A 27070-nucleotide genomic window follows, 5' to 3' on the forward strand; every position below is an offset into this window, starting at 1 on the left:
GGTTTAAAATGGATTCAGCTGACTGGCTTTATTTCTGGGAGATTTTAGGGGGCCAGTGCTTAGCTGCCAACTCCTGGACTGTGTGTTCTAAGTCTGGGGGACTTGTATTGGGCCCTGACTTTATTCTCTTGCTCTTTGAGGTTTGGAATCCACTGAACTGGGGGAGGAGGACGAGGTGTGGCAACCACAGCAGAGTGGTAGCAGGTGCTGGGGTGCCTGCATCCCTGCAGGCACTCACCACAGTGACAGAGGCAATGCAGCTGGAGGGGGAGTGAGCCCCTACTGGAGACTGCTGGATGTGGTGCTGGTTTGAGGAAGGTGTGCTGGTGGGTACAGGTCTAGGTACCTTCTCTCTGCCCTGCAAGCAGGAGTCATGATACTATTTTTGTTTAAAGAAATCCAACACACCCACACACGTGTCAGGAGCAAGGATTGACAGGCTATACCCCAAGATGTCAGTGATTATCTCTGAGTGATAAGATCATAGTGATATATGATGTGGATGATATGTTTGTCCTATATCTCTAGGTTTTCCACAACAATAATGTATTACTATTGTAAATATAAATAGATAAAATGAATTTAGTAGCATTCATTTAGTTGATAGGTAAGTGGCCAGCCACTAGCCTTCTGATTGTTATAGATTTCACATTTCTGAATCCTAGGGCAGATAATGTAAAAAGGATATGCAATTTTTAAAAAACAAACTGTCCAGTGGACCTATAGATTTTATTTTCCAATTCAAGTCTATCTACCTCGTATTTGGTGGAAAATTCTCCTGGATTCTGGCAATCTGAGACCTGCCGAGACTTAGAGTTTGTCACTGAGACTTTGTCTTCTTTGTGTCCCTTAAAGACATTATTTTGGGGGTTGGGAAGAAGTTGTGTTCGAATATGCAAGTCAAGATTCCATTCTAAGCCAAATCCCCCAAGCAATGCTCAGATTCCTCGGATAACCTTGGGCATTGTACTTCCTTTGGACTAGTAGCTTTGCTCTTAACTAGGATATTTTGAGACATGCAAGAAATACATTGTCATAATGGACAGATGACTCATGATTCCACCAGTTTAGGGTATGATAATGGTAAGTGAGGCAATCAGTATCGACTTTCAGCTTATTTGCTCAATAGATCATGCCATTTCTTGCAATATCCTTGCAATATAGTTTAGCATTGGTGAGTCCAGAATTATTCAAACGATTTTGTGTTATTCAAATGATTTTGTGTAACCCAGGTAAAGCACACAGGGATACAAAATTCACTCAGTATACAAAATAAATATAGCAAATTGTAAGTAATCTTTATTATACAAAATTCTATGTTTGACCACAAGGAATTTATATTCCTAAAGAAGAGTCCCACAACCTCACTGAGCTGAAAGTCCTTTCTACAAATTCACTTTTAGTAATGTATTTAAGAAAATTCTTACTCCAATGATCTCATTTTGTAAATTAATCCCCAAATCTGCATTGGTATTTCTATTAAAGATTAATTCCACTAGGTGGAGATATTTGCTCAGTTTTGTGGTTCACACTAAAGGATACAGGAGTAGAGAAATCTATTAAGCAAAGGAATGTCTCAGAAACAAGAATAATAGCCTGGGGCCTTCCAAGACCTGTTGCTTTGCATTGTAATCATTTGGCAAAATGTATACACTTTGCTACGTGGAGTTTAGTGTTTGCTTTTAATGATTATAAAAGAAAAGTGGCAGGTTTCTAGGCTTACAGTATACAATTTTTTATTTTGTTTGAATACTTATAACTTTTAACCACTATGGTTTGAATAGACTGTTAACTAGACATCTTAAATTTTCTCCTTTAGCTGTTAGACAGTTCTTGCATTAACAGTGATATAGTAATTAAGTGTTCATAACAATAAAATAGGTTCTGTTTTCACCATGTTTTAGATATATTTAATTAAAACAATAATGGCCCTTATTAATATATAAATACTGTTGTTTGATACTTTAATCTTTATACTGATAACTTTATGAAAAATGGCACCTTGTCAAGTCATAGGGAAGCAATTTTTTTAAGTATAACAAAGATGTATGCGATAATTCTTAAATTAAGAAAAGTGTAAGGCCTAAAATACTAGGAAGTTGTTTGTTCAATTTGAAGTTTTTCTGTGGTGAGATTGGGTTTCTACTTTTCTGTTTTTTATTGGTACCAACATAATATGGAAACAATCTTCATAGTTAAGTAAGAAATTCATCTGCTCCTCTTTATTTTGTATTTGAAGTTATAATATTCTGTGCCATCAGTTAATTGACTTCAAGGAAATAAGGCTCTGAAACATTGAACTCTCTCAAAGCAGCCTGGTTATTTTTTTTTTTTGCCGTTGGTTTTCAAAACGTCTTTTGTGTATGAGCACCATTGTCTCTAGTTTTGTTGTTTTAAAGATACTCTATTAATTACCTACAGCTGTTCTCATAAATTGATTAAAAACACAACAGACTTTTGTCCTCTAATTCCTTAGAGAAAAGTTAGCAATTGACGTTTTCTTTTTTTTCATCTTAAAGATATGGGAAAGGGAAGACTAAATCAGATGTGTAGAAATGTATTAGAAAAATTCTGGTTTTTAGTATCTAATAGATCATGTCTAGTTTTTGAATAAATTTAATTTTTCATTTAAAGCAATTGCTTGGTATACATTGCAGATGTAAGATGTAAGTAAGTAAGTAAAAGTAATATTTCTCATTTGCCCACTTGTCTAACAACTGATTTTCTCTCTAGGATGAAACCCTGGCCCGCCAGTTGGTGGAGCTAGGCTACCGAGGGACTGGAGAGAGAGTGAAAAGGGAAGATTTTGAAGCAAGGAAAGCAGCTATAGAGATTTCAAGGCTGGCTGAAAGAGCTCAGCAAAAGTAAGTGTCTATGTTCCAAATCCAGATTTTATGTTATATTCTAGACCTCTGGAATAATTCAATTTCGTTTGCATTGTTTAATTTAGAAGCACTGGCTGGAGCAGGTAAAACTTGGAATATCCTAAGCATGTGTTCCGCAGATGAGGAACTGAAGCAACTGTTATATGCTTGCAATAAAGCCACATGCAACTTCAAGCTACTAATTTAAGAAATATAAATACCAAAATATGGTCATCATACCAATAAAGTCTTGTTAAAAAGTAACTTGATGTTATTGGTTTTATGCATTTATATACTAAAAATATGAGTGACTTTTGCCTTAGAATTCTTTGTGTTTTGAGGTCTGTAAATCTGTAGTATCATTTGTGTTCTCATATTTTTCTAAGCATTAAGTCATTCAACTTTATTAATAATCACTAACTTTTGTTTATATGCCTAATTTATATGTTAGTATATAATATGTGGTTATATTAAACATAAATCTAATGATATACGTTAAAACATATTATGAAAGAGATATATTCCTAAAGTGAACTGCATCAAACTTGTAAGGCAATTTTATAAAGACATAAGTAGTTGACAAAGTAATAATCTATTTCATTTTTAAAAGTGGATCATTAAAGTATAAATGCTGGGGAGAATAATTACTTAGAAATCAGTATACTATTATTGGATAACATCTTTAAAATTACCCAGTAATTGTGAGCATAAATTTCCATGTATGCATTATAAACATAACGTTTGATAGTGGAATGTGCTTTGGTCCTGGGACTATCAATTAGAAGTGACCATTTTAATGGTAATTGTGTTTCAGAACCATAGTATACTGAAGTTTAACATACTGATATTTGGGAATATATTAGTTTTCTATTGCTGCCATAACACATTATTACAAATTTGATGACTTAAAATAACACATTTATGGCCAGGTGCGGTGGCTCACGCCTGTAATCCCAGCACTTTGGGAGGCCGAGGCAGGCGGATCACGAGGTCAGGAGATCGAGACCATCCTGGCTAACACGGTGAAACCCTGTCTCTACTGAAAATACAAAAAATTAGCCGGGCGTGGTGGCGGGCACCTGTAGTCCCAGCTGCTTGGGAGGCTGAGGCAGGAGAATGGTGTGAGCCCAGGAGGCGGAGCTTGCAGTGAGCCGAGATCGCGCCTCTTCACTCCAGCCTGGGCGACACAGCGAGACTCCATCTCAAAACAAAAAACAAAAAACAAAAAAGAACACACACACATTTCTTTATTCATTGTTCTGTCCATACAGTGTGGCTCGGCTGGGCCCTCTGCATAGTATATCACAAGGTTAAAATCCTGGTGTTGGCTGGATGACATTCTTGTCTGGAGGTTCTGAGGATGAAACTGCCTCCACGTTCAGTTAGGTTGTTGGCCAAATTCAATTCCTTATGATTATAGGGCTGAGTTCCCCACTTCCTTGGTTGTCATTTGGGGGCTGATCTTTGCTCCTAGAGGCTGCTCATGTTTCTTTTTAAGCTTTCCCACTCCCTCCAGCAACAGTGGGTCAAGACCCTTTTACCCTTAAGATTTCTCCAACTTCCTCTTCAGAAGCTTCTTTCCTGACTCTGGTCCAAGAAATATCTCTCCTTTTAAGGACTTATGTGATTACACTGGGTCCATCTAACGATCCAGGATAATCTCCCTGTTTTAAAGTCAATAATATTTATATCATCAGCAAAGGCCGTTCGTATGTTATTTCTTCAGTTTTTAAGTTCAGGGGTACATGTGCAGGATGTTCAGGTTTGTTATAGGTAAATATGTGCCATGATGGTTTGTTGCACAGGTCATCCCATCACCTAGGTATTAAGCCCAGCATCTATTAGCTATTCTTCCTGATGCTTTCACTTCAACCCAGCCCCACTCTGACAGGCCCAGTGTGTATCATTCCCCTCCATGTGTCCTGTCCGTGTGTTCTCATCATTCAGCTCCCACTTAGAGGTGAGAACATGCAGTGTTTGGTTTTCTGTTCCTGTGTTAGTTTGCTGAGGAAAACGACTTCCAGCTCCATCTATGTCCCTGCAAAGGACATCATCTAATTCTTTTTATGGCTGCATAGTATTCCATGGTGTATATGTACCACATTTTGTTTATTCAGTCTATCACTGATGAGCATTTGGGTTGATTATGTCTTTGTTATTGTGAACAGTGCTGCAATAACATATACATGCATGTATCTTTATAATAGAATGATTTATATTCCTTTGGGTATATACTCAGTATTGGAATTAGTGGGTCAAATGCTATTTCTGTCTCTAGGTCTTTGAAGAATTGGCAAACAATAATTGAATAATTTACACTCCCACCAACAGTGTAAAAGTGTTCCTTTTTCTCCACAGCCTTGCCAGTGTCTGGGTTTTTTTTTTGACTTTTTAATAATCACCATTCTGACTGGCATGAGATGTTATCTCATTGTGGTTTTGATTTGCATTTCTCTAATGATCAGTGATGATGAACTTTTTCTTGTATGTTTGCTGGCCACATGTATGTCTTCTTTTGAAAAGTGTCTGTTCATGTAGCAAAGGACCTTTTGGTATGTAATGCAACATATTCACAGTTCTTCGGATTAGAGAATGGATATCCTTAATCCCATTGATGTGAGAAAGGGGCATTCTGTTTATCACAGGTAATTTATATAAAATCTCAGGAATTTACTGAACATAGTTATTCACTATCAACTTCTATTCTTGGAAAATTGAAACTAGGCTAGTTTTCTGTGTACAATGTAATGTTTGTAATGTGTCTTATGTAAAACATCAGGGAGAGTCTTTTCTTTTTGTGAGAATCAATAAATGTCTATCAGTCAGGAGCAGAAGTGGAAATATTTTTGTGAGATTTTACATGGAATTCATGTAAATTCACATGCGATTTTATGAGTGATACAAACTATTTCATATCAAGAGTTATTCATGTTTGAAGTCTAAGTTCTATCCACATCACATGTCCATTTTGTGTTTAAGGATCAAAGTAGGTATTTCCTCTATGCAATAGTCTCTTTAACTGGTCAGAGCTGGAAGTCATCAGGCTACTTATGAGCCAGTTTTGGGAGACTAATCCCCATTCAGAGCTGCTAGAATTTGAAGGCCCTTTCATCTGCAGATCTTCTCTGGTCGCCTTTGTAATAGGATGGGTACCATATGCTGTCTTTTGCCCCATGTGGTAGTCCATTCCCTTCCAGGTTAATTTAGTGTCATTGACAGCAGGGCCAGCAGATGGTGTCCTAGAGCCAAATATGTCCTGTGCCTGTATTTGTTGGAGGATCACTTTGAAAATATGCATGAACATCTGACTGCCTGCCAGCTGGCAACTTGGAAACACTTGGTTCCACTATCAGATCATCTTACATTAACTTCTTTAATATGCAGGTGAGCAACTCCAAGTAGATCACAATTGTTTGGTCTAGCAATCATAGAGCACCTATTTTGAGAAGTGCTGGTATCTAGGAGTATGTTAGTTACTCACAATAGCTTCATAGGGGAAAAAGTCTAGAGAGATGAAAGTTAAAGATATCAGGAAGGTTTATTTTGATTAGGGATGTTCTAGAAGAAGGCAAAAATGTTAAAAATTATTTTGGGCTTCTGTTTAGTCTTTCACAAATATAGACAACCATAGTGTATTAGGCGCTGTCCTGTAGGGTCTGGGAATACAATAGAACACAGACTTAGTTCTCACCCTCAAGAAGCTTGAAGACTAGAGAAATGAAAGGCATTACATTGTTGGTGGGAATGGAAAATGGAAAACAGTTTGGCAGGTCTTCAAAAAGTTCAACGTAGAGTTACCATATGGCCCAGCAATTCTACCAAACACATATTCAAGGGAATTGAAAACCTAAGTCCACTTAAAAACTCATATACAATTTTCAATAGTGGTATTATTCATAGTAGTTAAAAGGTAGAAATTGTCCAACCCATCAAATGGATAGTGGATTAAAAGTTTCGTACCTAAGTATAATAAAATATTATTCAGTCATCAAAAGGTGTAAAGTAGTGTTACATGCAACAACATGAAAAACCTTGAACACATTAGGCTAAGCAAAAGATGCTAGAAAAAAGAAGACTACTTATTGCATGATACCATTTATATAAAATGTCCAGAATCAGTAAATCTGTGGAGACAAGTAGATTCATGGTTTCCAAGGGTGGGATGGAAGGGAGATTGGATGATGACTACTAATGAATATGAGGTTTCTTCTTGGTGTGATAAAATGTGCAATTAGATATTGGTGATAATTGCATAACTTTGTAAATATACTAAAATCTATTGAATTGTGCACCTTAAAAGGGTGAATTTATAGTATGTGATTTAAATTTCAGTTCAAAAAGACAATTGCAATGGAAGATGGTAAATGCAATCGTAAGTACTGTGGCAACATTTTGAAGTAATACAAAGTTAAGATTTGTGAAGAATAAGAAAAGTTCTTGATGTTTGACCACTAAATTGATTCTTAATGGCTCAATTAGAGTTAATTGGGCAAAGATGGGTGTGAGTGAATACATCCATTTTGCCTCAATCCTATGATAAACTCCCCTTATTCACAAGTTATTTTCTTTACTTTTTTGTCTTAATTTGTACCTGTTCCTTCACTAAGCCCTTTTTTCCTGCAAAAACTGTATCAACTAGAGGCACCCATTTCAACTTTTATTGGGTTGGTCTCCAAGATGATGATGTAGGGCAGGGTTGGGGGATAGAGTAGATTCTTCATTCTCCTAGCCTTCTCATCCTTTGCTTCAAAATCATCTCTGCTCCACTACTATATAAACATTTCTGATTTATTCTCCACTGAGATTCATGTCACTGGTTATAGTAGCCATAAGACAGAAACTATAGAGGTTGGAAGAAAGGATGGGAGTAATTTAGCTGATACCCATTTGTCAGGACGGGGAATTCTCTCCCCCAGGGACTGGCCATGGTTTTCTTGCATAAGTGCCAAATAATTTCTATTTATAGTGAGAAGTTCAGCTGATTGCCATGTGGTGGAGAGATGGAACTTCAATGTTTGTGACACATATTGACTATTGTGTTCCTGGAGCCTAGTTAGTAAGTAGTTATAACTGAGTCATTCCTCAGGCTGGATACTTTGCTGGATGAGCTTGTAAGATCATCAGTCTCTTCACTTTGGGTCACCTTATCTTGTTGGGAAATGAATTCACCCCTCTTAAAACTGATTCTGAGATAATGACCTTATTTTGCTAGAGCACAGTACCTGAAATGTGGATGATCAGAGTAAGTGGTAGCCCTGATGGATTGTACAATTTTACTGGTTAGCTATTGCCATCTTCTTGGAAGACTATGAGATGAGTGTTTGGGAATTACTGTAAGGATTCACTTGATAGGAGTCTCAGATGCTGTACATACATGGATCCCTATGATCTTTTTGTACTTGATGAAGAGGATTTCTATGGTGATTTAGAGTAAGGTTCTTGTGCCCTTTATTCTCAAGTATATCTGGAATAAAATGTAAAAGCTGAAAAAATCTCCAGCCTTTCTTATGCTATTCAATCTAGTTACTTTAGCATCTGTTAAATTCTACTTTCTGGTGTAATTTATAGTTATCTGGAAATGTCTGTTAACTTATAAAATACTTTTAATTTTATGGAGATGAGCACTTTGGGAGGCTGAGATGGGAGAATTGCTTGAGCCCAAGAGTTCAAGACCAGCCTGGGCAACATAGTGAGACCCCAAATCTTAAAAAATAATTATGGCGATGAAGTCGGATAAAATTCCAGTTTGTTTTATATAAGAATGGCTTTATCCTGTCAACCTTGTTTTATTATTGTATATCATTTTATGATAAAAACTGAATATCATATACTTGAGAATTAAATGAGAAAATTTATATATTTTAAGTGTTTGGTGAAATAATTTTAACTTTTTGCTTACTTTCAAGTATCATATTTTTAAATAGCTATTCTCATGGTTTGTTGCTTTCCAACCAAAACAATACAATTGTGATTTGTTGCAGATTAGCATCTCCAGGAAGTAGACAATGAGAATTAGGAGTGCACAAGGTTTGTTGAGAAAGCAACACCTGTGAAAGGAAAAGTGAGAAAGCAGGAATGAGCAGGATCAGAGCCCTAACCTCAAACTTTCAGAGACTCTTTCAGCGCAGTAGAGAGCTGCACCGTACAAGTTATCCCACATGGGATGAAATAGCCAGGCCTTAGTACCTCCACTGTACTCATTGGCTGGGGAACACTAAGAAAAGTTGAGGCTGATCTTGAAAGGGTTAAAAGCTGGAGGCTGTCAGCTCACCAAGCTCCTCATAGCTGGCAGAAATTCCTTTATACAAGGTATATCTGAGTGCTGCATATTGTAATCTACAGATCTACTTCATGTGCACATGGAGCAGCTCCTCCAGAGCACAGAGACCTCTCTTCATGAGAGGAAACTCACAATAAAGTCAATGGGGTGAGCTATCATTTCGTAATCTCCCTCTTCCACTATCCATTCTAAATCTCCTGCCTTTGGCTATCATCTTTCCAGGATTTTGTGATGTGACCCAAAATCCTTATTCATAATTGGTCTGAGGCCCTTATCATCCTACGCTACTCTGGCCCATGTTGATACATTTGTCATTCTCATTTAAAATTTAGGAAGAGTGTATGAACAGATGCCTAGGTGGTTCATGTGAGTTTGCCATGTATTCTTCCCTATCCCTATTCTGTAACTGCAGTCCTTCTTTTTGCTGATCAGCATCAGTTACTCTTTACAAGATCATGTCTCCTCTTCTTGCCTGCTGCTTCCTGGGCACAAGATGCCCAAGGTGCCTAAGTGGCAGCCATAGCTTGTAGTTCAGTGAGACACCTGCTGTTTTCCTTAGTACCCTAGTGCATGCACGTCAGATTTGAGTAGTATTGCTGCTGAGCTGGAGATTCAGTGGTGCCTTCAGTGAACATTCCAGCACTTTTAGCTGACAGCTTCTGGAGAGTGCATGCATAATATGACCAGAGGATCCCATGTTCATGAACACTCTCCTGTACCTTTTTGCTATACAATGGGTGTATCAGTTCATTCTTACACTGCTATAAAGAAGTATCTGAGACTGGGTAGTTTATAAAGAAAAGAGGTTTAATTAATTCATGATTCTGCAGGCTGTACAGGAAGCGTGGCGGCATCTGCTTAGTTTCTAGGGACACCTCAGGAAACTTACAATCATGGCAGAAGGTGAAGGGGAAGCTGGCAGTTTACATGGTCAGAGCAGGAGGAATAGAAAGGTGGGGAGGTGGCACACACTTTTAAACAACCAGATCTCATGAGAATTCAGTATTGCACAGAGAGTACCAAGGGGGAAATCTGACCCCATGATCCAGTCACATCCCACCAGGCCCCATTTTCAGCACTGGGGATTACAATTTGACATAAGATTTGGTGGGAACACAGATTCAAACCATATTGTTCTATCCCTGGGCTCCCCAAATCTCATGTCCCTCTCACATTGCAAAATACAATCATGCCTTCCCAATAGTCCCCCAAAGTCTTAACTCATTCCCCATTAACGCAAAAGTCCACAGTCCAAAGTTTCATCTGAAACAAGGCTAGTCCCTTCTGCCTATGAGCCTGTAAAATCAAAAACAAGTTAGTCACTTCCAGGATACAATGGGGGATAGGCATTAGGTAAATACTCTTGTTCCAAAAGGGAGAAATTGGCCAAAAGAAAGGGGCTACAGGCCCCATGCAAGTCTGAAACCCAGCAGGGCAGTCATTAAACCCTAAAGCTCCAAAATAATCTCCCCTGACTCCAAGTTTATATCCAGGGCATGCTGATGCAAGGGGGGCTCCCAAGGCTTTGAGCAACTCTACCCCTGTGGCTTTGCAGATTCACCCCGGCAGCTGCTCTCACATGCTGGCGTTGAGTGCCTGTGGCTTTTCCAGGCGCAAGGTGCAACTTTGGGTGGCTCTACCATTCTGAGGTCTGGAGGATGGTAGCCCTCTTCATACAGCTCCACTAGGCAGCACCCCAGTGGGGCCTCTGTGTGAGAGCTCTAAGTCCACATTTCCCTTCCTTACTGCCCTAGAAGAGGTTCTCTGTGAGGGTTCCGCCCCTGCAGCAGGCTTTTGCCTGGACATCCAGGTTTTTTCATATATGCTCTGAAATCTGAGTAGAGGTTCCCAAGCCTCAATGTTTGCAGTCTGTGCACTTGCAGTCCTAACACCACACTGAAGCTTCTCTTGCATCAAGGTACTATTATACCCATTGTGCTTAGGTAGCCTAGGTATGCAACAGGGCTTTTCTGCATTCAGCCCTGGAATGCATTGGAGAGCCACCGCTGAACTTCTTAATGATTCTGTTGCTTCGGTAACCAGCACATTTTTTATGCTGTTAATGACTGGCTATCTTCTGGGTTCCTCTATAGACCATGATCTTCTGGTGGGTTTTCTGGTCTCACACAATATGTTTCTTCTAGGATTGCCATTTTCCTGAGCCTTTTAATCTCTTCCTCAAAAGTCTCTCTCTGAAATTTAGGCCTTTGAACTGCACTCAGTGTAGGCCATTGCTTGTTCCAGGTTTCTTGGAGTCACGCTAGCAGAGTTTGCACCATCTTCTGGGGTCCTTACCAGAATACAATGCCCTGTGTTCTGAGAAAGTGCCCTGTCAATAAACTCTGACTTATTTAGGCTTATTTCTGCTTTCTCTGACCTAGAATCCCCAGAATCTAGCCCAATAAGTCCCTCTAGTCTCGTTGGGACAAGTCCTAGGTCTTGCAGTATATTTGGGATAATATTCCTTTTTTTCTTATCAGACCTACCATGTCCCTATCTGTGACTTGACCATATTATCGGCCGGGTGGCCAGAAGTGTAACTCTGATAAGGGAACTGGGGATATCTCCTGAGGCACACACCTGCTTTTATGTGGGAGAAAGGCCTCTATTTTCTTCTTACATTGCTGCTGCTGGTGGTGGGGGTTTGCTAGCTCTTATTGAAGAGCAATGGGCTCCTTCTTTAGGCTCAGACGATTTAGAGACCTGGGAAGGTCAAATTTTTCAAAGACATCTACTCAGTTGTCCCTATCTCATGTTTCAGGAGCTGAGATTTTCCTAATCAGAGCTCTGATTTTGGTGTAACATACTTGCCCCCGCTGAACATTTGACTGCCTTTGGAACTTAGTCACTGTGACAGTCAAATCCTGGTTTGATCTTCATCTTATTCTGCTTGCCCACTGCATGAAATGAAGGCTTCTTTGTAAGCTGGCAAATAGTCTCTGTGCCTCTTGAGACTTTGAATGCCTGAAATATCCTATTGGCTAGGGAATTACCCTTCAGTGGCATGGCATCCCAGCTTAAAGCATATGAATCTTTTATATGTTTGCATATGACTTTGTCCTGGGCCTGTTTGCATATGACTTAACTGCGGGGATGTGGCCAGGGATGTGGACCTCATTACATCTTATTTGCCTTGCCCACTTCATGAAATGAGGGCTTCCTTGTAAGCTAGTAAAGAGACTCTGGCAAATTCAGTGCTAGAGTGGCTCCAAGAAACCTGGAACAAGCAATGGCCCGCACCAAGTGCAGTTCAAAGGCCTAAATTGCAGAGAGAGACTTTTGAGGAAGAGATTAAAAGACTCAGGAAAATGGCAATGCTGGAAGGTACATATTGTGTGAAACCAGAATAGTCACCAGAAGATCATGGTCCATAGAAGAGCTCAAAGGATACCCAGTAATTAAGGCCATTAACTTTTGCATTATTAACCCATAGGGCATCAATGTAATTAACAACTACTTCCATTGTTCATATATTAATTACTCTCACACACATTTTGAATGCCTGAAACATCCTATTGGCTAGGGCATTCCCCTTCAATGGAATGGCATCCTAGCTTACCACATCTGAATCTTTTAACAACTGGACCACACCTTGAGTTGGGCCTATCTGCACATGACTTCGCTCCAGGGATGTGGCTGAGGATGTGAACCTCATTACCAGAGAACTCATGGTGAATGATCCAATCCTCAAGCCTCATCTTGCTGTTTCAGGCTGATCCACATGCAATCTGTCACAGACTAGCCTCTCTGAAATGAAGTTAAGAATTCAAAACGTTAATTGAGAAGCATTAAACATAAAAGGAAAAATGTGGAGGCAAGGTTGAACAAGGGCAGCTTTTAGACCTTAATGCCCATGGGCAAAGTCTCTTTCAAACTAATGAAGGGAATGCAAAGCAAAGATTGCCTGCTAGAGGGGCTCCACATTTGGTGGAAATGGTTAGGTTCTTGAACCTCCAGTTTCCTCAGTGCTTTGTGTGGGCCACCCAGAAAACAATATGTCATGAGCTCAACTGCTGAGGCTGACAAAGAAAGAATTAAGAACCAGAAGCTGTCAGCTGACTCTACTACTCCTAGCTAGGATGCACATCCGTTATCTTTTATAATTCAATTTTGAAAGTTAGATGTATTGATTTTTAAAGTGCTTAATTCAATGAGTTCTGACAAATGTATACAGTAGTGTATACAGTAGTATCACTCTCACCACAATCAGGATAACATTTTCATTACCACAAAAAGTTTCCTCATGCCTGTTTGCATTTACTGTATTCTTTGTAGCCCATGACAAACCAGCCATATGATTTCTGTCCCTATAGTTTTGCCTTTTTTTTAGAATGTCATATGAATGCAATCATAAATTGTGTTGTCTTTTTCTCACTAATCATAAAGCTTTTGAGGCTTTTCTATGTGGTTGCATGAATGATAAGTTTGCTTTTTTATTGAGTAATATTGCATTTTCTAGTTGGATAATAGTTTGTATACTTATCTGTTTTCCTGTCGATGGATAATTGGGTTATTTCTAGTTTTTTCCAAATAAACTTCCCATAAATATTTTGCAAAGGTCTTTTTAAGGAAATATATTTTCATATATCTTAAGTATATACCCAGGAATATGATTACGGATTCATGTGGCAGCTGTATGTTTAATTTTATAAGATACTGTTAAATTGTTTGTAAAGTATCTGTATCAGTTTACTCTCTCCTTAGCAAGGTATTAGAGTGCCAGTGGTCCACGTCTTTAAGAACACATGGTATTGACAGTTGAAAAAATTTAGCCAGTATAGCAGGTGTATTTCCCTAATGACTAATGATGCTAAACATCTTTTTTCTTCTTTTTTGTTGACATGGAGTTTCACTGTTTTCACCCAGGTGACAATGCAATGGCATGATTTCGGCTCACTGCAACCTCTGCTTCCCAGGTTCAAATGATCCTACTGCCTCAACCTCCTGAGTAGCTGGAATTACAGGTGCCCGCCACCACACCTGACTAATTTTTGTATTTTTAGTAGATACAGGGTTTAACCACGTTGGCCAGGCTGGTCTTGAACTCCTAACCTCAGGCGATACACCCGCCTCGGCCTCCCAAAGTGAGCATCTTTTTATGTGCTTATTTTCCACCCATATCTCTTCTTTGGTGAAATGTTTTATTGATTTTAAGTGTTCTTTATATATTCCAGTTACAACTTTTTCATCAGATATGAGTCTTGCAAATACTTTTTCAACATCTGTACCTTGTCTTTTTATTTAATAGTGTCTTTTGTGTGGCACTTTTCCCAATAGCAAAGACTTGGAACCAACCCAAATGTCCATCAATGATAGACTGGATTAAGAAAATGTGGCACATATAAACTGTGGAATACTCTGCAGCCATAAAAAAGGATGAGTTCATGTCATTTGTAGGGACATGGATGCAGCTGGAAGTCATCATTCTGAGCAAACTATCACAAGGACTGGAAACCAAACACCACATATGCTCACTCATAGGTGGGAATTGAACAATGAGAACACTTGGACACAGGATGGGGAACTTCACATACTGGGGCCTGTCATGGGGTGGAGGGAGCCAGGGGGTATAGCATTAGGAGATATACCTAATGTAAATGATGAGTTAATAGGTGGGGCACACCAACATGGCAGATGTATACATATGTAACAAACCTGCACATTGTACACATGTGCCCTAGAACTTAAAGTTAATTTAAAAAAGTGTGTTTTGAAGAGTGGATTTAAATTTTGATAAACCCCAGTTTATCAGTTTTTCTTTATGATTCATGCATGTGTGTATTTCTTCATGTCCTGTGTAAGAATTATTTGAATTCCTAGTTACAGGTATTTTTCCTATATTGTCTCTTAAAACTTTAGAGTTCTAGGTTTCACATTTAAGTTTGCATTAATAATTTACTTTAAACTAATTTTGTAAATTTTGTTAGGTAAGGGTCAAGGCTTTTTATTTTCTAATTTAAATATCCAATTGTTTCAGCACTATTTATTGAAAAGACTATTCTTTTTCTATTGAATTTTTTAGGTACTTTTGTTGAAAATTCTTTGACTGTATATGTACCTGTCTATTTTTTGTGGATTTCTATTCTATTCCACTGATTTATATGTCTATCTTTATGCCAACATCACATTGCCTTTAAGTTTTAAAATCAGGTAACATGAGTCCTCAAACTTTTTTTTGTTAATTGCTTAAAATTCTGGTTCCTTTGCTTTTCCATTTGAAGTTTAGAATCACCTAAATTAGTAGAAATCACCTTGTTGATTCCTACAAATAAGCCTGCTAGGATTTTGCTAAAACAGGTATCAATTTAGAGAGAATTACATCTTAACATATCGAGTCTTCTGATCTATGAATGCTGTAAATCTCTTCATTTATTTGGGTTTTATTTATTTCTATCATCAATGTTTTGTAGCTGTATTGATCTGTTTTCATGCTGCTAACAAAGACATACTTGAGACTGGGAAGAAAAAGAGGTTTAATTGGACTTACAGTTTCACATGGCTGGGGAGGCCTCAGAATTATGTTGGGAGATGAAAGGCACTTCTCACATGGCAGTGGCAAGACAATACTGAGGAAGAAGCAAAAGTGGAAACCCGTGATAAACCCAACAGATCTCATGAGACTTACTCACTATCACAAGAATAGCATGATTCAATTACATCCCCTGGGGTCCCTCCCACAACACCTGGGAATTCTGGGAGATACAATTCAAGTTGAGATTTGGGTGGGGGCACAGCCAAATCATATCAGTAACTTTCAGTATCTTATAAATATTTTGTTATGTCTGTCCCTAGAAATTTCATTTTTTAATGCTCTTGTAAATAGAATTTTTAATTGACTATTGATAGTATATAGAAATAAAATAGATTTTTCTCTGTTAACCTTGCATCATGCAACTTTCTTAAACTTATCAGTTCTACTGGCTACTTTTTGTGTGATTTTGTATGCAGAAGATCATAAATTAAACCTTTTATTTCTCTATATCTAATTTGTATACTTTTATTATTATTATTTATTTTTCATTCTTTAATGCACTGCATAAAACCTCCAAGATAATGTGTAATAGAAGTAGAGAAGGGGATATTATTGTTTTTTTCTCAATTTTAAGAAGGCATTCCCATTATTAAATATGTTAGCTCTAGTGGGGTTTTTTTGTAGATACTCTTTATCAGTTTGAGGATGTCTCCTAGTAGTCCTAGTTTACCAAGAGTATTTGATATAAATGGATGTTAAATTTTGTCAGATGATATTTTTCTGTTTATTGAAATAATCTTATGGTTTTTCAGGTTCTTTACTTTCAGTTTTTTGATAAAGTGATTTACATTGATTGATTTTTCAAAGGTTTAACCAATCTTGCATTCCTGGGAGAAACCCAGTTTGCTCATGTTGTGTATGTAATGTTGGATTAAGTTTGCACTATTTTGTTGAGAATTTTTACATCCACTGAATTAAGTAATTAATATTTTGATGTTCTGTTTATTTTTTTCATTATTTTATGTATTTGTCTTTAGTCTTTTTGTAAGGCCTTTTCTGATTTTGTTTCAGGGTAATTCTGACTTCAGAAATAATTTAGGATGTTTTACTTACTCTTCTAACTTTTTGGTAATTTGTAGAGTTGATATTATTTCTTCCTTAATTGTTTGGTAGAGTTCACCAGTGAAGCCTTCTACCACTGGAGTTTTCTTTAAGAGAAGGATGATAACTACAAACTCTATTTTTAAAATAGATAATAGGGAATATCAGGTTCTTTCTTTCTTTCTAAATATGTTTGTAGTTTGTATTGTTCAAGGTATTCGTTCATTTCACCTAATCAATCTATAGGCATAAAGTCATTCTTAATCTCTTGTTATCATTTTAATATATGTAGTAAAATCTGTAGGGATATTCATTTTTTATCCCTGATATTACTAGGTCATTTTTAATCTAACTATCAGTTTTAATGATCTTTTTAAAGAACCAGCTTTTTAACATGAATTGTTTTCTCTACTATTTTGTTGTTTTCTATTTTATTGATTTCTGCTCTTATTTTTATTATTTCTTCCTAGTTGCATTGTGATTAATTTGTTTTTGTTTTCTAGTGCTTTAATGTAGAATATTAGTTTATTGATTTTAAACTATTATTCTGCTATATAAACTTGAAATTCCATGTGTTTTCCTCTATGCACTGATTTAGTTGGATTTCACAAATTTTGATGTTTGATGTTTGTTTTTATTTTCATTTCTATGTTTATTTTAATTTTCACTCAATTCAAAAGACTTTATAATTTCCTTTATAACTCTTGAAGTATGTTGTTTAACTTCTAAATGTTAGAAAATTTTTCAAAATGTCATTTTGATATTAATTTGTAGTTAAATTCTATTATGGAAGGAGAGTGTTTTATATTCTTTATGATTTAATTCTTTTTACATTTATTGACATTTACTTTATCTCCCAGTATATGGTCTATCTTAGTTGATGTTACAGGTTCACTTGAATGTGTATTCCGTCTTGTAGGTGTATTTTCAGAATTGCTGTTCTATTTTTAGAATGGCAATTAAGCCAAGTTGCTTGATTGTGTTGTTCAGACCTTGTGTATCCTTACTGATTTCCTGTCTACTTATTCTAGCTATTACTTAGAGATGAATGTCATTATGTCCAACTATAATTACAGGTTTATCTGTATCTTTTAAAATATTATCTTTTTGATTTGTGTATTTTGATATTCTGATGTTAGATACATATACTTCATGATTTTTTATTTCTTCTTGAAATAAAATTGAGCTATATCATTGTTCAGTATCATCTTCATTCTTGGCAAGATTTTTCTGATATTTATGTAGACACTCAAGCTTTCTTTTAAACAGTATTTGCATGATATTTTTTCCATCCTAGCCTCTTTGAGCCTAAAATAAATTTACAAAGCTTAAAATAAATTTACAGAGAAAACTATATAGACAAAATCCAATATTGGTGACAGCTTGCTAGTGATTAAAGAGCAAATAAAATCACATTTAAAAAAATTTTGACCATTTTCTTCAGAATATTATTTAGATTCTCAAAATTTTTTTTTTTTTTTTTGTAATGGAGTCTCGCTCTGTTGCACAGACTGGAGTGCAGTGGCATGATCTTGGCTCACTGCAACCTCCACCTCCTGGGTTCAAGTGATTCTCGTGCCTCAGCCTCCCGAATAGCTGGGGTTACAGAAGCATGCCATCACACCTGGCTAATTTTTTGTATTTTTAATAGAGACAAAGTTTCACCCTGTTGGCCAGGCTGGTCTCAAATTGCTGACCTCAGGTGATCCACCCACCTTGGTCTCCCAAAGTGCTGGGATTATAGGTGTGAGCCACCATGCCTGGCCTCATTTTTGTTCTTACTTTAGCTATCTGCTTAAATTTTATTTATGCATTCAGTAATCATCTACAATCTCTTTGTAAGCAAAAAGTTCTCTTCTAAGATTTTGTTCCACTTTACTTGGCCTCTGCTACTGCTTTTAATGAGAGTTTATGCATTTCTTAAAATGTTCCCTTTCTTTGACCTTTATTACTTTGTAGCCTCTTATTTGTCTTCTAGATGTTTTAATATCTAGTATAATTGTTTTACCATTTCCTTTTCTCTCACTAATTTGGATCTCTCCCAAATGACATTTCTCTCATTTACACCTCTTTTATATTCCACTACTTTAATATGTCACACACTTTTATGTCTTCTGTTAACTTCGGTCAGATGTTCAAGCATGTCTGTTCTTCTGGGCTTTTAGCTCCATATCTACTTCTTATTGTTATTTTTTGTCAAACCAATAACTAAATGCCTTTTAAAATAGCTCATTATTTTTCTTTCGCTGAATTCTACTTCCCATGCCAAAATGCCATTTTTATTATGATAATACAATCTTTTTGACCCTACAGATTTTATATTTTAGAGTATCTTCAAAATCTCCTTGATGAAAAATTCTAATTGGTAATGAAAAATGGACTCTTGCTGATTCTTTTATTTATAATTACTCTTAAAATATACATTTTTAAAATTATTCTTATAAATTGCTAATCGAGTCAAACCAATTGACTTGTTTTGTTGCAATGCCTTACCCGGTTGTTCAGTCTGAACATCCTTCATAGTTCTTTATGATCTGCTGCCTGATTATGCTTCTGGGAAATCGTTTCAAAACATTTCCTTCCTCCTGTTCCTTTTTCCTTCTACTGTCTTCCTTCCTTCTATCAGCTATCTATAGTCTGCATTCCTACAGAAGAATTTGAGGCAATTAACAAGGGAAATGTGTATATCTTATAACAAAAAGATTTTAAAAGATGGACAGAAAGAAAAGGTTGAAGAAATGGAGTGAAGCTGAGGTTGAGGCTAGTGTTCAAAATGTGTGCCAGATTTAAAAGAGAAAAATAAGCTAGCCATATGCAACAGATTGAAACTGGACTGGTTCGTCACCCCATATTCAAAAATCGCCTCAAGATGGATTAAAGGCTTAAATGTAAAACCAAAACCTATAAAAACTCTGGAAGACACCTGGGAAACACCATTCTGGATATAGAAATGGGCAAATATTTCATGATGAAGAAAGCAATTGCAATGAAAGCAAAACTGCTTGTCAGTCAGAAACAATTGCAATGAAAGCAAAAACTGACAAATGAGACCTAATTAACTACAGTGTTTCTGCATAACAAAAGAAACTATCAATAGAGTAAGCAGACAATCTACAGATTTGGAGAAAATTTTTGAAAACTATGCATCTGACAAAGGTCTACTATCCAGTATCTATAAGGAACTTAAACAAATTTACAAGGAAGAAACAAACAATCCCATTAAAAAGTGGGCAAAGGACATGAACAGACACTTTACAAAAGAAGACATACATGCAGCCAACAAGGATATGAAAAAATGCTTGTATCACTAATCCTTAGAGAAATGCAAATCAAAACCACAAATGAGAATATCTCATGTAAGTCAGAATGGCTATCACTAAAACGACAAAAAATAACAGGGTGTGGACAAAAGGGAACACTTACACACTGTTGGGGGGGACTGCAAATTAGTTCAACCATTGTGGAACGCCACGTGGCAATTCCTCAACAAGCTAAAAACAGAACTACCATCTGACCCAGCAATCCCATTACTGGGTTTATATTTATATTCCCAAAGGAATATAAATCATTTTATCATAAAAACACTTACACATGTATGTTCACTGCAGCACTATTCACAATTGTAAAAATATAGAATCAACTTAAATGCCCATCAATGACAAACTGGATAAAGAAAATGTGGTACATATACATCACAGAATACTATGCAGCCATAAAAAGGAATTGGATTATATCCTTTGCAGGGACATAAATGGATATGGAGGGCATTATCGTTAGCAAACTAATGCAGCAATAGAAAACCAAATATTGTATGTTCTCACTTATAAGTGGGAGCTAAATAATCAGAACACACAGACACAAAGAGGGGAATGACAGACACTAGGGCCTACTTGAGGGTAGAGGGTGGGAGGAGGAAGAGGAACAACAATAACAAAATAGCTATTGGATACTAAGCTTAGTACCTGGGTGACAGAATAATCTGTGTATTAAAACCCCGTGATATAAGTTTACTTATGGAACAAACATGCACGTGTACCCCAGAATATAAAATAAAAGTTTAAAAATAAAAAAAGAAAGAAAAATATTTACATCACATAATTCAGTATCCACTCAGAACAAGAAAGTCATTGAGCAGGTGAAGCATAGATATTTCTGACTGTAACATCTAAGATTAATTTTTCTTTCAAGGAATCGTATAGTGAGAACCTAGCATGACAGAGTGAATAATAATTTCCATCAGCATTTTAATAGATAATAAAATACCAAGTTTTACAGAAAAAGAGCAACTCTGTTTTGACCTGTAGGATCAATAATAAATTTTGTAATGTTTGATTGTGATAGTCTTGATGTTATCACAATAGTCTTGGATTACCTTCCTTGCTGTTTAAGAAAAAAGCAGCTTTCCACTTAAAGACCCTATCAAATTTTCTAATTTTATTTATCAAAATGTATCTTTCATTATTATTTGTTAAGCAACTATATTAAACAATTGTCTCAAGTTGACATTAGCCATCAGAGACACTGCTCTTTGTGCTTTTGTTCATTCAAATGGTTTTATCTGTTTTACTTTTCTTGTTGTTGTTGTTATCTTTCCCTCATCAGAATTTCAGAAGACACTGATTTTCAAGAATTAATATTGTTTTGTGCTGTTTTCGACGTCCACTTGATTGGGCTCTGATGAGACATTCAATATAACATGGTAGAAGATTTTAGCAAGGTTTCTATAATATAGTTAGTTACAAGGCTTAAGACACCATTGAATCTGCTTGGCTTTTACTTTCATTCAAAATGTTTTACTTAGATAAGACTCATTCTTCCTCCCAGGATTCTTTTCATTTTTTACATCTTCCTTTAGCCATTCCTTACAATCTCCTGCTGTCCCTACAAACGCACACAAATACATCAAAGATGTGAATCTGTTCTACTACCTAATTGCTCATATTTTCTACTAACCAGAGGATCAGAACTTTTAACTCATATAATGTAAAATATGATTGGTAGGCATAGGGACATATATTTTTATTTTTTCTGGTGAGGACTATGCTGAGAATTAAAAACAAAATTATTTAGTAGTTTCTATATTACTCACAAATATTTTGAATAACGTTGCTATTAGGAAGCCAATCTTGAGTTTATGAAGAGTCTGGCTTTAAGTTAGTAATGTTTCACTTGTAATTTTTGAATGAAACTGTCAAGTTATGTCGTTAACGTAAAGAACTTATTTTGTCTACATTGTTAACTACTTGTGATCTCCTGGGAGCTGGGGTAAGCTAGAAAGAAATAGAATTGCTGTAGTATCTATTTCAGAGAATGAGAGGAAAAACACCTATCTAATGATCAAATAGGATAAAGAGTTTCATGCATGACTTAGGAGAGGTAAATTGAAGGGAGGAAGGAAATTGTCTGAAAAATTAGTACATGAACCAAGAATTTTGAAGGATTCATTGTATTTGTTTCAGGAAGCAAAGTTGATATCAACTCCCCGTTCCCACTCCCTTTTTAGTTTAAGCACCTTAGGAACATAGAGTTGAGTAAATGTGCTCCTCATTCTATAGCATTATTACCCTGAGTCCCTGCTGGGTTCTTTTTAAATTAAATTTTATTTTAAAATGTTTTCCCTCTTTATCCCCCATTTATTTATTTATTTAAATCAACACATGAAAAATTATATATATATTTGTATGTGTTTAATTTGCTTACATTCATTTGAAAAATTATATATATTTAGGGTATAAAAAGTGATGTTTTGATATACGTATACATTGTGGAATGATTAACTTAAGCTATTACATACCCATCATCTCACATCCCTATTATTGTTTATGATGAGAACAATTAATATACACTCTTTCAGCAATTTTTGAGTATACTACACTTCATTATTAATGAAGCCACCATGCTGTGCCATACATCTTGAGAACTTATTCCTTCTGTGTGACTGAAACTTTGTATCCTTGACCAATATCTCATTCCCCATCCCTCTCCAATCTCTGGCAACCATTTTCATCTCCATTTCCAATTACATTTCTTTTTATCCACATACAACTACTCCAGAATATTTATTTTCTTTTGTTTTATTGTTTTCATACATTTATTTAAACATGTGCTTTTCTAGAAAAAAATTGTGATTACATTTATACAGAAATATGAATTACACATATTCTTTCTTTCTCTCTCTCTCTCTCTCTCTTTCGACAACATTTATTGAGTAAGCCCCTGGCATATTTCATCAAACTGGATCCCAGGACAACCCTATGAGGTAGTAGTATTGTAAGCCCCATGGTACAGATAAGGAACACGGGGCTCAGAGAGGTGAAGTGACTTGCCCAAAGTCACACAGCAAATGCTTGACAACTCTTGGATTTGAAGCCAGATCTGTCTCATAGCTAGCTGTGACACTTGAGTGCCTCCTAAAAGCCTACAACACAGAGCTGTTGGAGGACGCTGTGGAGAACTGTCTGAAAAGGTTCAACAGATAAACTCCAAAGAGTTTATGGCAGGCCTCCTGAAGAGCAGCTGACTGGAGCCCACCCAGGGGCAGCCTGGAGGCAGAGTGGGCAGGACTGCCCTGTCTTCTCTTCCAGGGGGCCCAACTACCAGCCTAGACCAGCAGGATGCTGGGCTGCTGAGGCTTCAGCCATTTCTCTGTTGCCATGGCTCTGCCCAGGAACTGTGGGCGGCCCTGCCCCCTGACCCCAGAATGTTGCAGGGCTTTCCAGCAGGAGAGGGGACACAGGAAGGCGGCCATGGGCCAAGGTTTATGAATGACATTCAGAAGGATTTCTGTCAGTGACTCGATGGCTCGCTTCCACCGGGAAGGATCTCCAGTCTGCCCCCAGGGAACCTGGATCCAAACATGAGCATCAGGCCTGCCCCGGAAATGGACACCCCAGGTCCGTCACTCTGAGGCCTGGATATAGACGGGCACAGCGAGTATGGCACATGGGCCCTTGGTCCCGGCCTGCAGCTCCGCCAGAGCCAGGTTGGAGCCCAGCCCCTGAGCGTGACCAGGTACCACCAGCTCAGGTTCCGCACCCACCACACCACCCACGACAATGGACAGCACTGCGTCCGGCTCTGCAAAGGGCGGCTTGCCTGGGACCGCCTCGGGCACCAGGCCAGCCCTTGCGTCCTTCAGCTCCTCCAGCCCCAGCGGGTCAGGCAAGGGGGTCACCACCTTGCGCCCACCACTGCCGCCACTGCGCGGGGCTGCCCTTCTCTGGGGGGCGGGTGGGGCGCCGGGTTTGCAGGTCTTTGTCCTTTTGGTGGCTGAGACGACAGCGGCGATTTTTGAGGTATTTATGGAGCAAAAAGTCCTTGGCGCAGCCAGCCCAGCGGAACTTGTAGTTGCCCGTGTGGGCGCGCTGGTGCTCGGAGAGGTGGGCACAGCGGCTGAAGGACTTGCTGCACAGGGCACATTTGTGGAGCTTCATGCCGGAGTGGGAGAGGATGTGGGCCTTCAGCTAGTCCGGCCGGTTGAACTCCTTACCGCAGCCTGTGTGCGTCGATAAAGGGTATTTGCATTTCTTGAAAGGCTGGTCGATCAACATGTGTCTCTTCAGTTTGTCCTTGCAGTTGAATGCAGACTCGCACACTGAGCATTTGTAGGGCTTCTCGCCTGAGTGGATGTGAGTGTAGTCTGAGGTAATGCTCCTGCCGGGAGGACTTCTTCCACACCTGGCACTTGAACCTGCCCCCGCTGCTGTGGGTGAGCAGATGACGCCGCAGGTAGCGTTCACAAGGAAACACCTTCTCGCAGTGTAGGCAGGGGAAGTTGTGGGTGGCGGTCTGCAGGTGATGCTCCAGGGCCTCTGTGGTGGGTATTTGATGATACATTTGACACACTTGTCAATGGCGCTGTCCCTCTTGGGGCTGTGCTGTGGCAGGAGGCTGTGGGAGTACTGGTGCACGCCCAGGTGGTACAACGAGGGGAAGTCCTTGCCGCAGAGGTGGCAGGGGTAACTCAGCTCCTCCTGGTGGCTCTTGATGTGCTCCAGAAATGTGTTGAACTTTGGGAAACAGCTTTTGACCACATACTTGTACACCTGCTTGTTCCTATGCTGGGTCATGTGAGACTTGAGCTGGAAATAGGTGCTGAACTTGCTGGGGCAGAACTGGCACAAGTAGGAGCTGTAGGTGAGGACTACATGCTTGGGTTCCGGCTTGGCCCCCTGGTCCTTGCCGGCTGTGGGCAAGGCCTGGGGCTGTGGTGCGCTCTGCAGGGGCTGGCCCAACCCTGTATTTTCCTCATCCTCCTGCCTACTGAGGTTCAGGGCCAAGACCTGTAGGGTCACAGAGTTTCCAGACATGGTGACGCCACTGTGTCCTGGAGGCCATACCTTGTGGGTCTGCCTGTGTTTCCTAACATTAGACTTCTGGGCAAAGGCAGGGCCACATGCAATTCATTGGAAGGGCGTCTCATGGGTGTGGCTTCAGATGTGCTGCTACAGGTCGAAGTTTTTGATGAATGACTTGTCACAGTATGGGCACTTGAGTTTCTGAGACTTTGGCTTCCCTGCAGCTTCCGGGAGTCCCCTGGCACCTTTAGCCCATGGGGTCTTCAGTATTGGTGGAGAGTCAAAGGTGACCACAGTGCCCCCGGTGGTGCTGGTCATGGGGCGGCAGGGTTTGGTCCTTTGGGTTTGAATCCCTGTTTGCCAGGGCTGTACGCTGCAGGGGTGGGATATACTGGAGCCTCCACACACTGGTTTGGCACCTCCAGGAGTGGGTAGGTCTGCATCCCCAGCACCTGGATCTCCACCGTTCCACTCCCAGCTACAGGTGCAGTAGCACTGTACACCTTCACTGCACCATTCCTACCAGGATTGGGATGTGCAGGGGGGCCCAGGCCCTGGGGTGGAGGTATCCAGGGCTGAGGTGGTGGCGGTGGGGGCAGTGGTGGAGGAGGCAGAGGAGGGGGTGGAGGCTGGGTGAGGTAGCTGGGCACAGAATGTATGTTCAGGCTGCTCTACACAGGTCGGGGGCCCTAGGGCATAGGCTGGTCCAGGGATGTGAAGGTTGAAATGACAAACATGTATTTGTGTGTGTTTAACATGGAAAGTTTCTTTTTATATGCTCTTTAATAAGACAGATGATCTTACCATTTCTTCTTTATCAAATGTTGAAAGACATTTAAGAAATTTCTAACATGAAATCCTCCTTTTATGCCTGGGATAAGCTCAACTGGATCATTTATTATCTTTATTATTCACTGCTGGCTTGTGTTAGATAATAATTTATCTGGATTGTCTTTTGGATTTTCTACCCAGTATTATCTGTTAATCATTCAATTTTTTCTCTTTAGAGCTTCACTTTCTGATCACCCTACAACCCAACTTATTCCATCTCCGGGTTTGAGTTAGTCTTTCATAAGTCCCATTTTAAGAGTCTAAGGATTTATTAAAACACACTCCATTATCATAGTTCTGATCCTACACCTGGGAAACTAAAAATTAAGGCAATTCCCAGCTGTTGAACATTGTAGTCCAAGCAAGAGACCTGTGCTTAGAGTGACCAAAGACCAGAGCAGAAATTGAATGGCATTTGAGGAGTGAATAACAAATTGAATATATTTTGTTTTAGTTGCATCAGGGCAACAGGGATAAGTAGAGTGATAACTCTTTAGCTGAAATGTTTATTTGAGGACAAAGGCTTGATTCTGTCACCGAGAAAACAAAATAACTGAATGACTCATATTCTGATACCACATTGGCTGAGTTCATTAGAGGTGTTACTTTGTGCCTTTATTGCTTAACTGATAATAAAAATAACTAACCTTATTGAGCACATTCAAATATTCAGGCAGTACTAAAATCCTTTTATAAGCATTTACTTATTTAATTCTTTAAACACATTTCATGGATGTTGAAATTGAGGCACAGAAGGTTAAGAAAGTGCCTAAAGTCTTTCAATTAACATGTAGTAGAGCTGGAATTGAAATTGAAGCATAGTGTCTCCAGAGCCCGTGGTGGTTTACAGTTTAATAATTGACAACCAGAGTGATTTATCCAGATTTATTAACATAGATTTATTGAGGTATAATTGACAACAATTATACATATTTATGGTATGCAATGTGATGTTTTGAAATACATATACATTAGGAGATGATTATTATAATCAAGCTTGTTAACATTTCCATCACAATACCTTTATTTTGTGACGAGAATATTTAAGGTCTTAGCAAATTTCAAGTATGCAATACGGTGTTATTAACTCTAGTTGCTATTCCATACATTGTATCTCCAGAACTTACTCATTCTAGATTACTGAAACTGTATACCCTTTGACTGACATCTCCCAATTTCCCCTACCCCCCAACCCCCTGGCAACCATCTGTTCTCTGCTTTTATG

The 27070-nt window shown here is 38.4% G+C and overlaps 1 protein-coding gene and 1 pseudogene across 6 annotated transcripts in view; one reads left to right on the forward strand and one right to left on the reverse strand.

Moving 5' to 3' along the window:
* Positions 1 to 27070, forward strand: part of CFAP299 (cilia and flagella associated protein 299) — a 667873-nt gene that overhangs the window by 26693 nt on the left and 614110 nt on the right. For 4 of the 6 annotated variants that reach the window (XM_071093560.1, XM_071093559.1, XM_071093558.1 and 1 more), the window contains exon 3: positions 2734 to 2864. In XM_071093560.1, the coding sequence (XP_070949661.1) occupies positions 2734 to 2864 (131 nt within the window). Of the gene's footprint in view, positions 1 to 2731; positions 2865 to 27070 lie in introns of those variants that run through there. The other 2 variants (XM_071093562.1, XM_071093564.1) reach the window with 1 other exon arrangement.
* Positions 23616 to 25751, reverse strand: LOC105463312 (zinc finger protein 341 pseudogene; annotated as a pseudogene).

The sequence above is a fragment of the Macaca nemestrina genome, chromosome 3 (assembly GCF_043159975.1).
Source record: "Macaca nemestrina isolate mMacNem1 chromosome 3, mMacNem.hap1, whole genome shotgun sequence".
NCBI classification, from domain to species: Eukaryota; Metazoa; Chordata; class Mammalia; order Primates; family Cercopithecidae; genus Macaca; species Macaca nemestrina.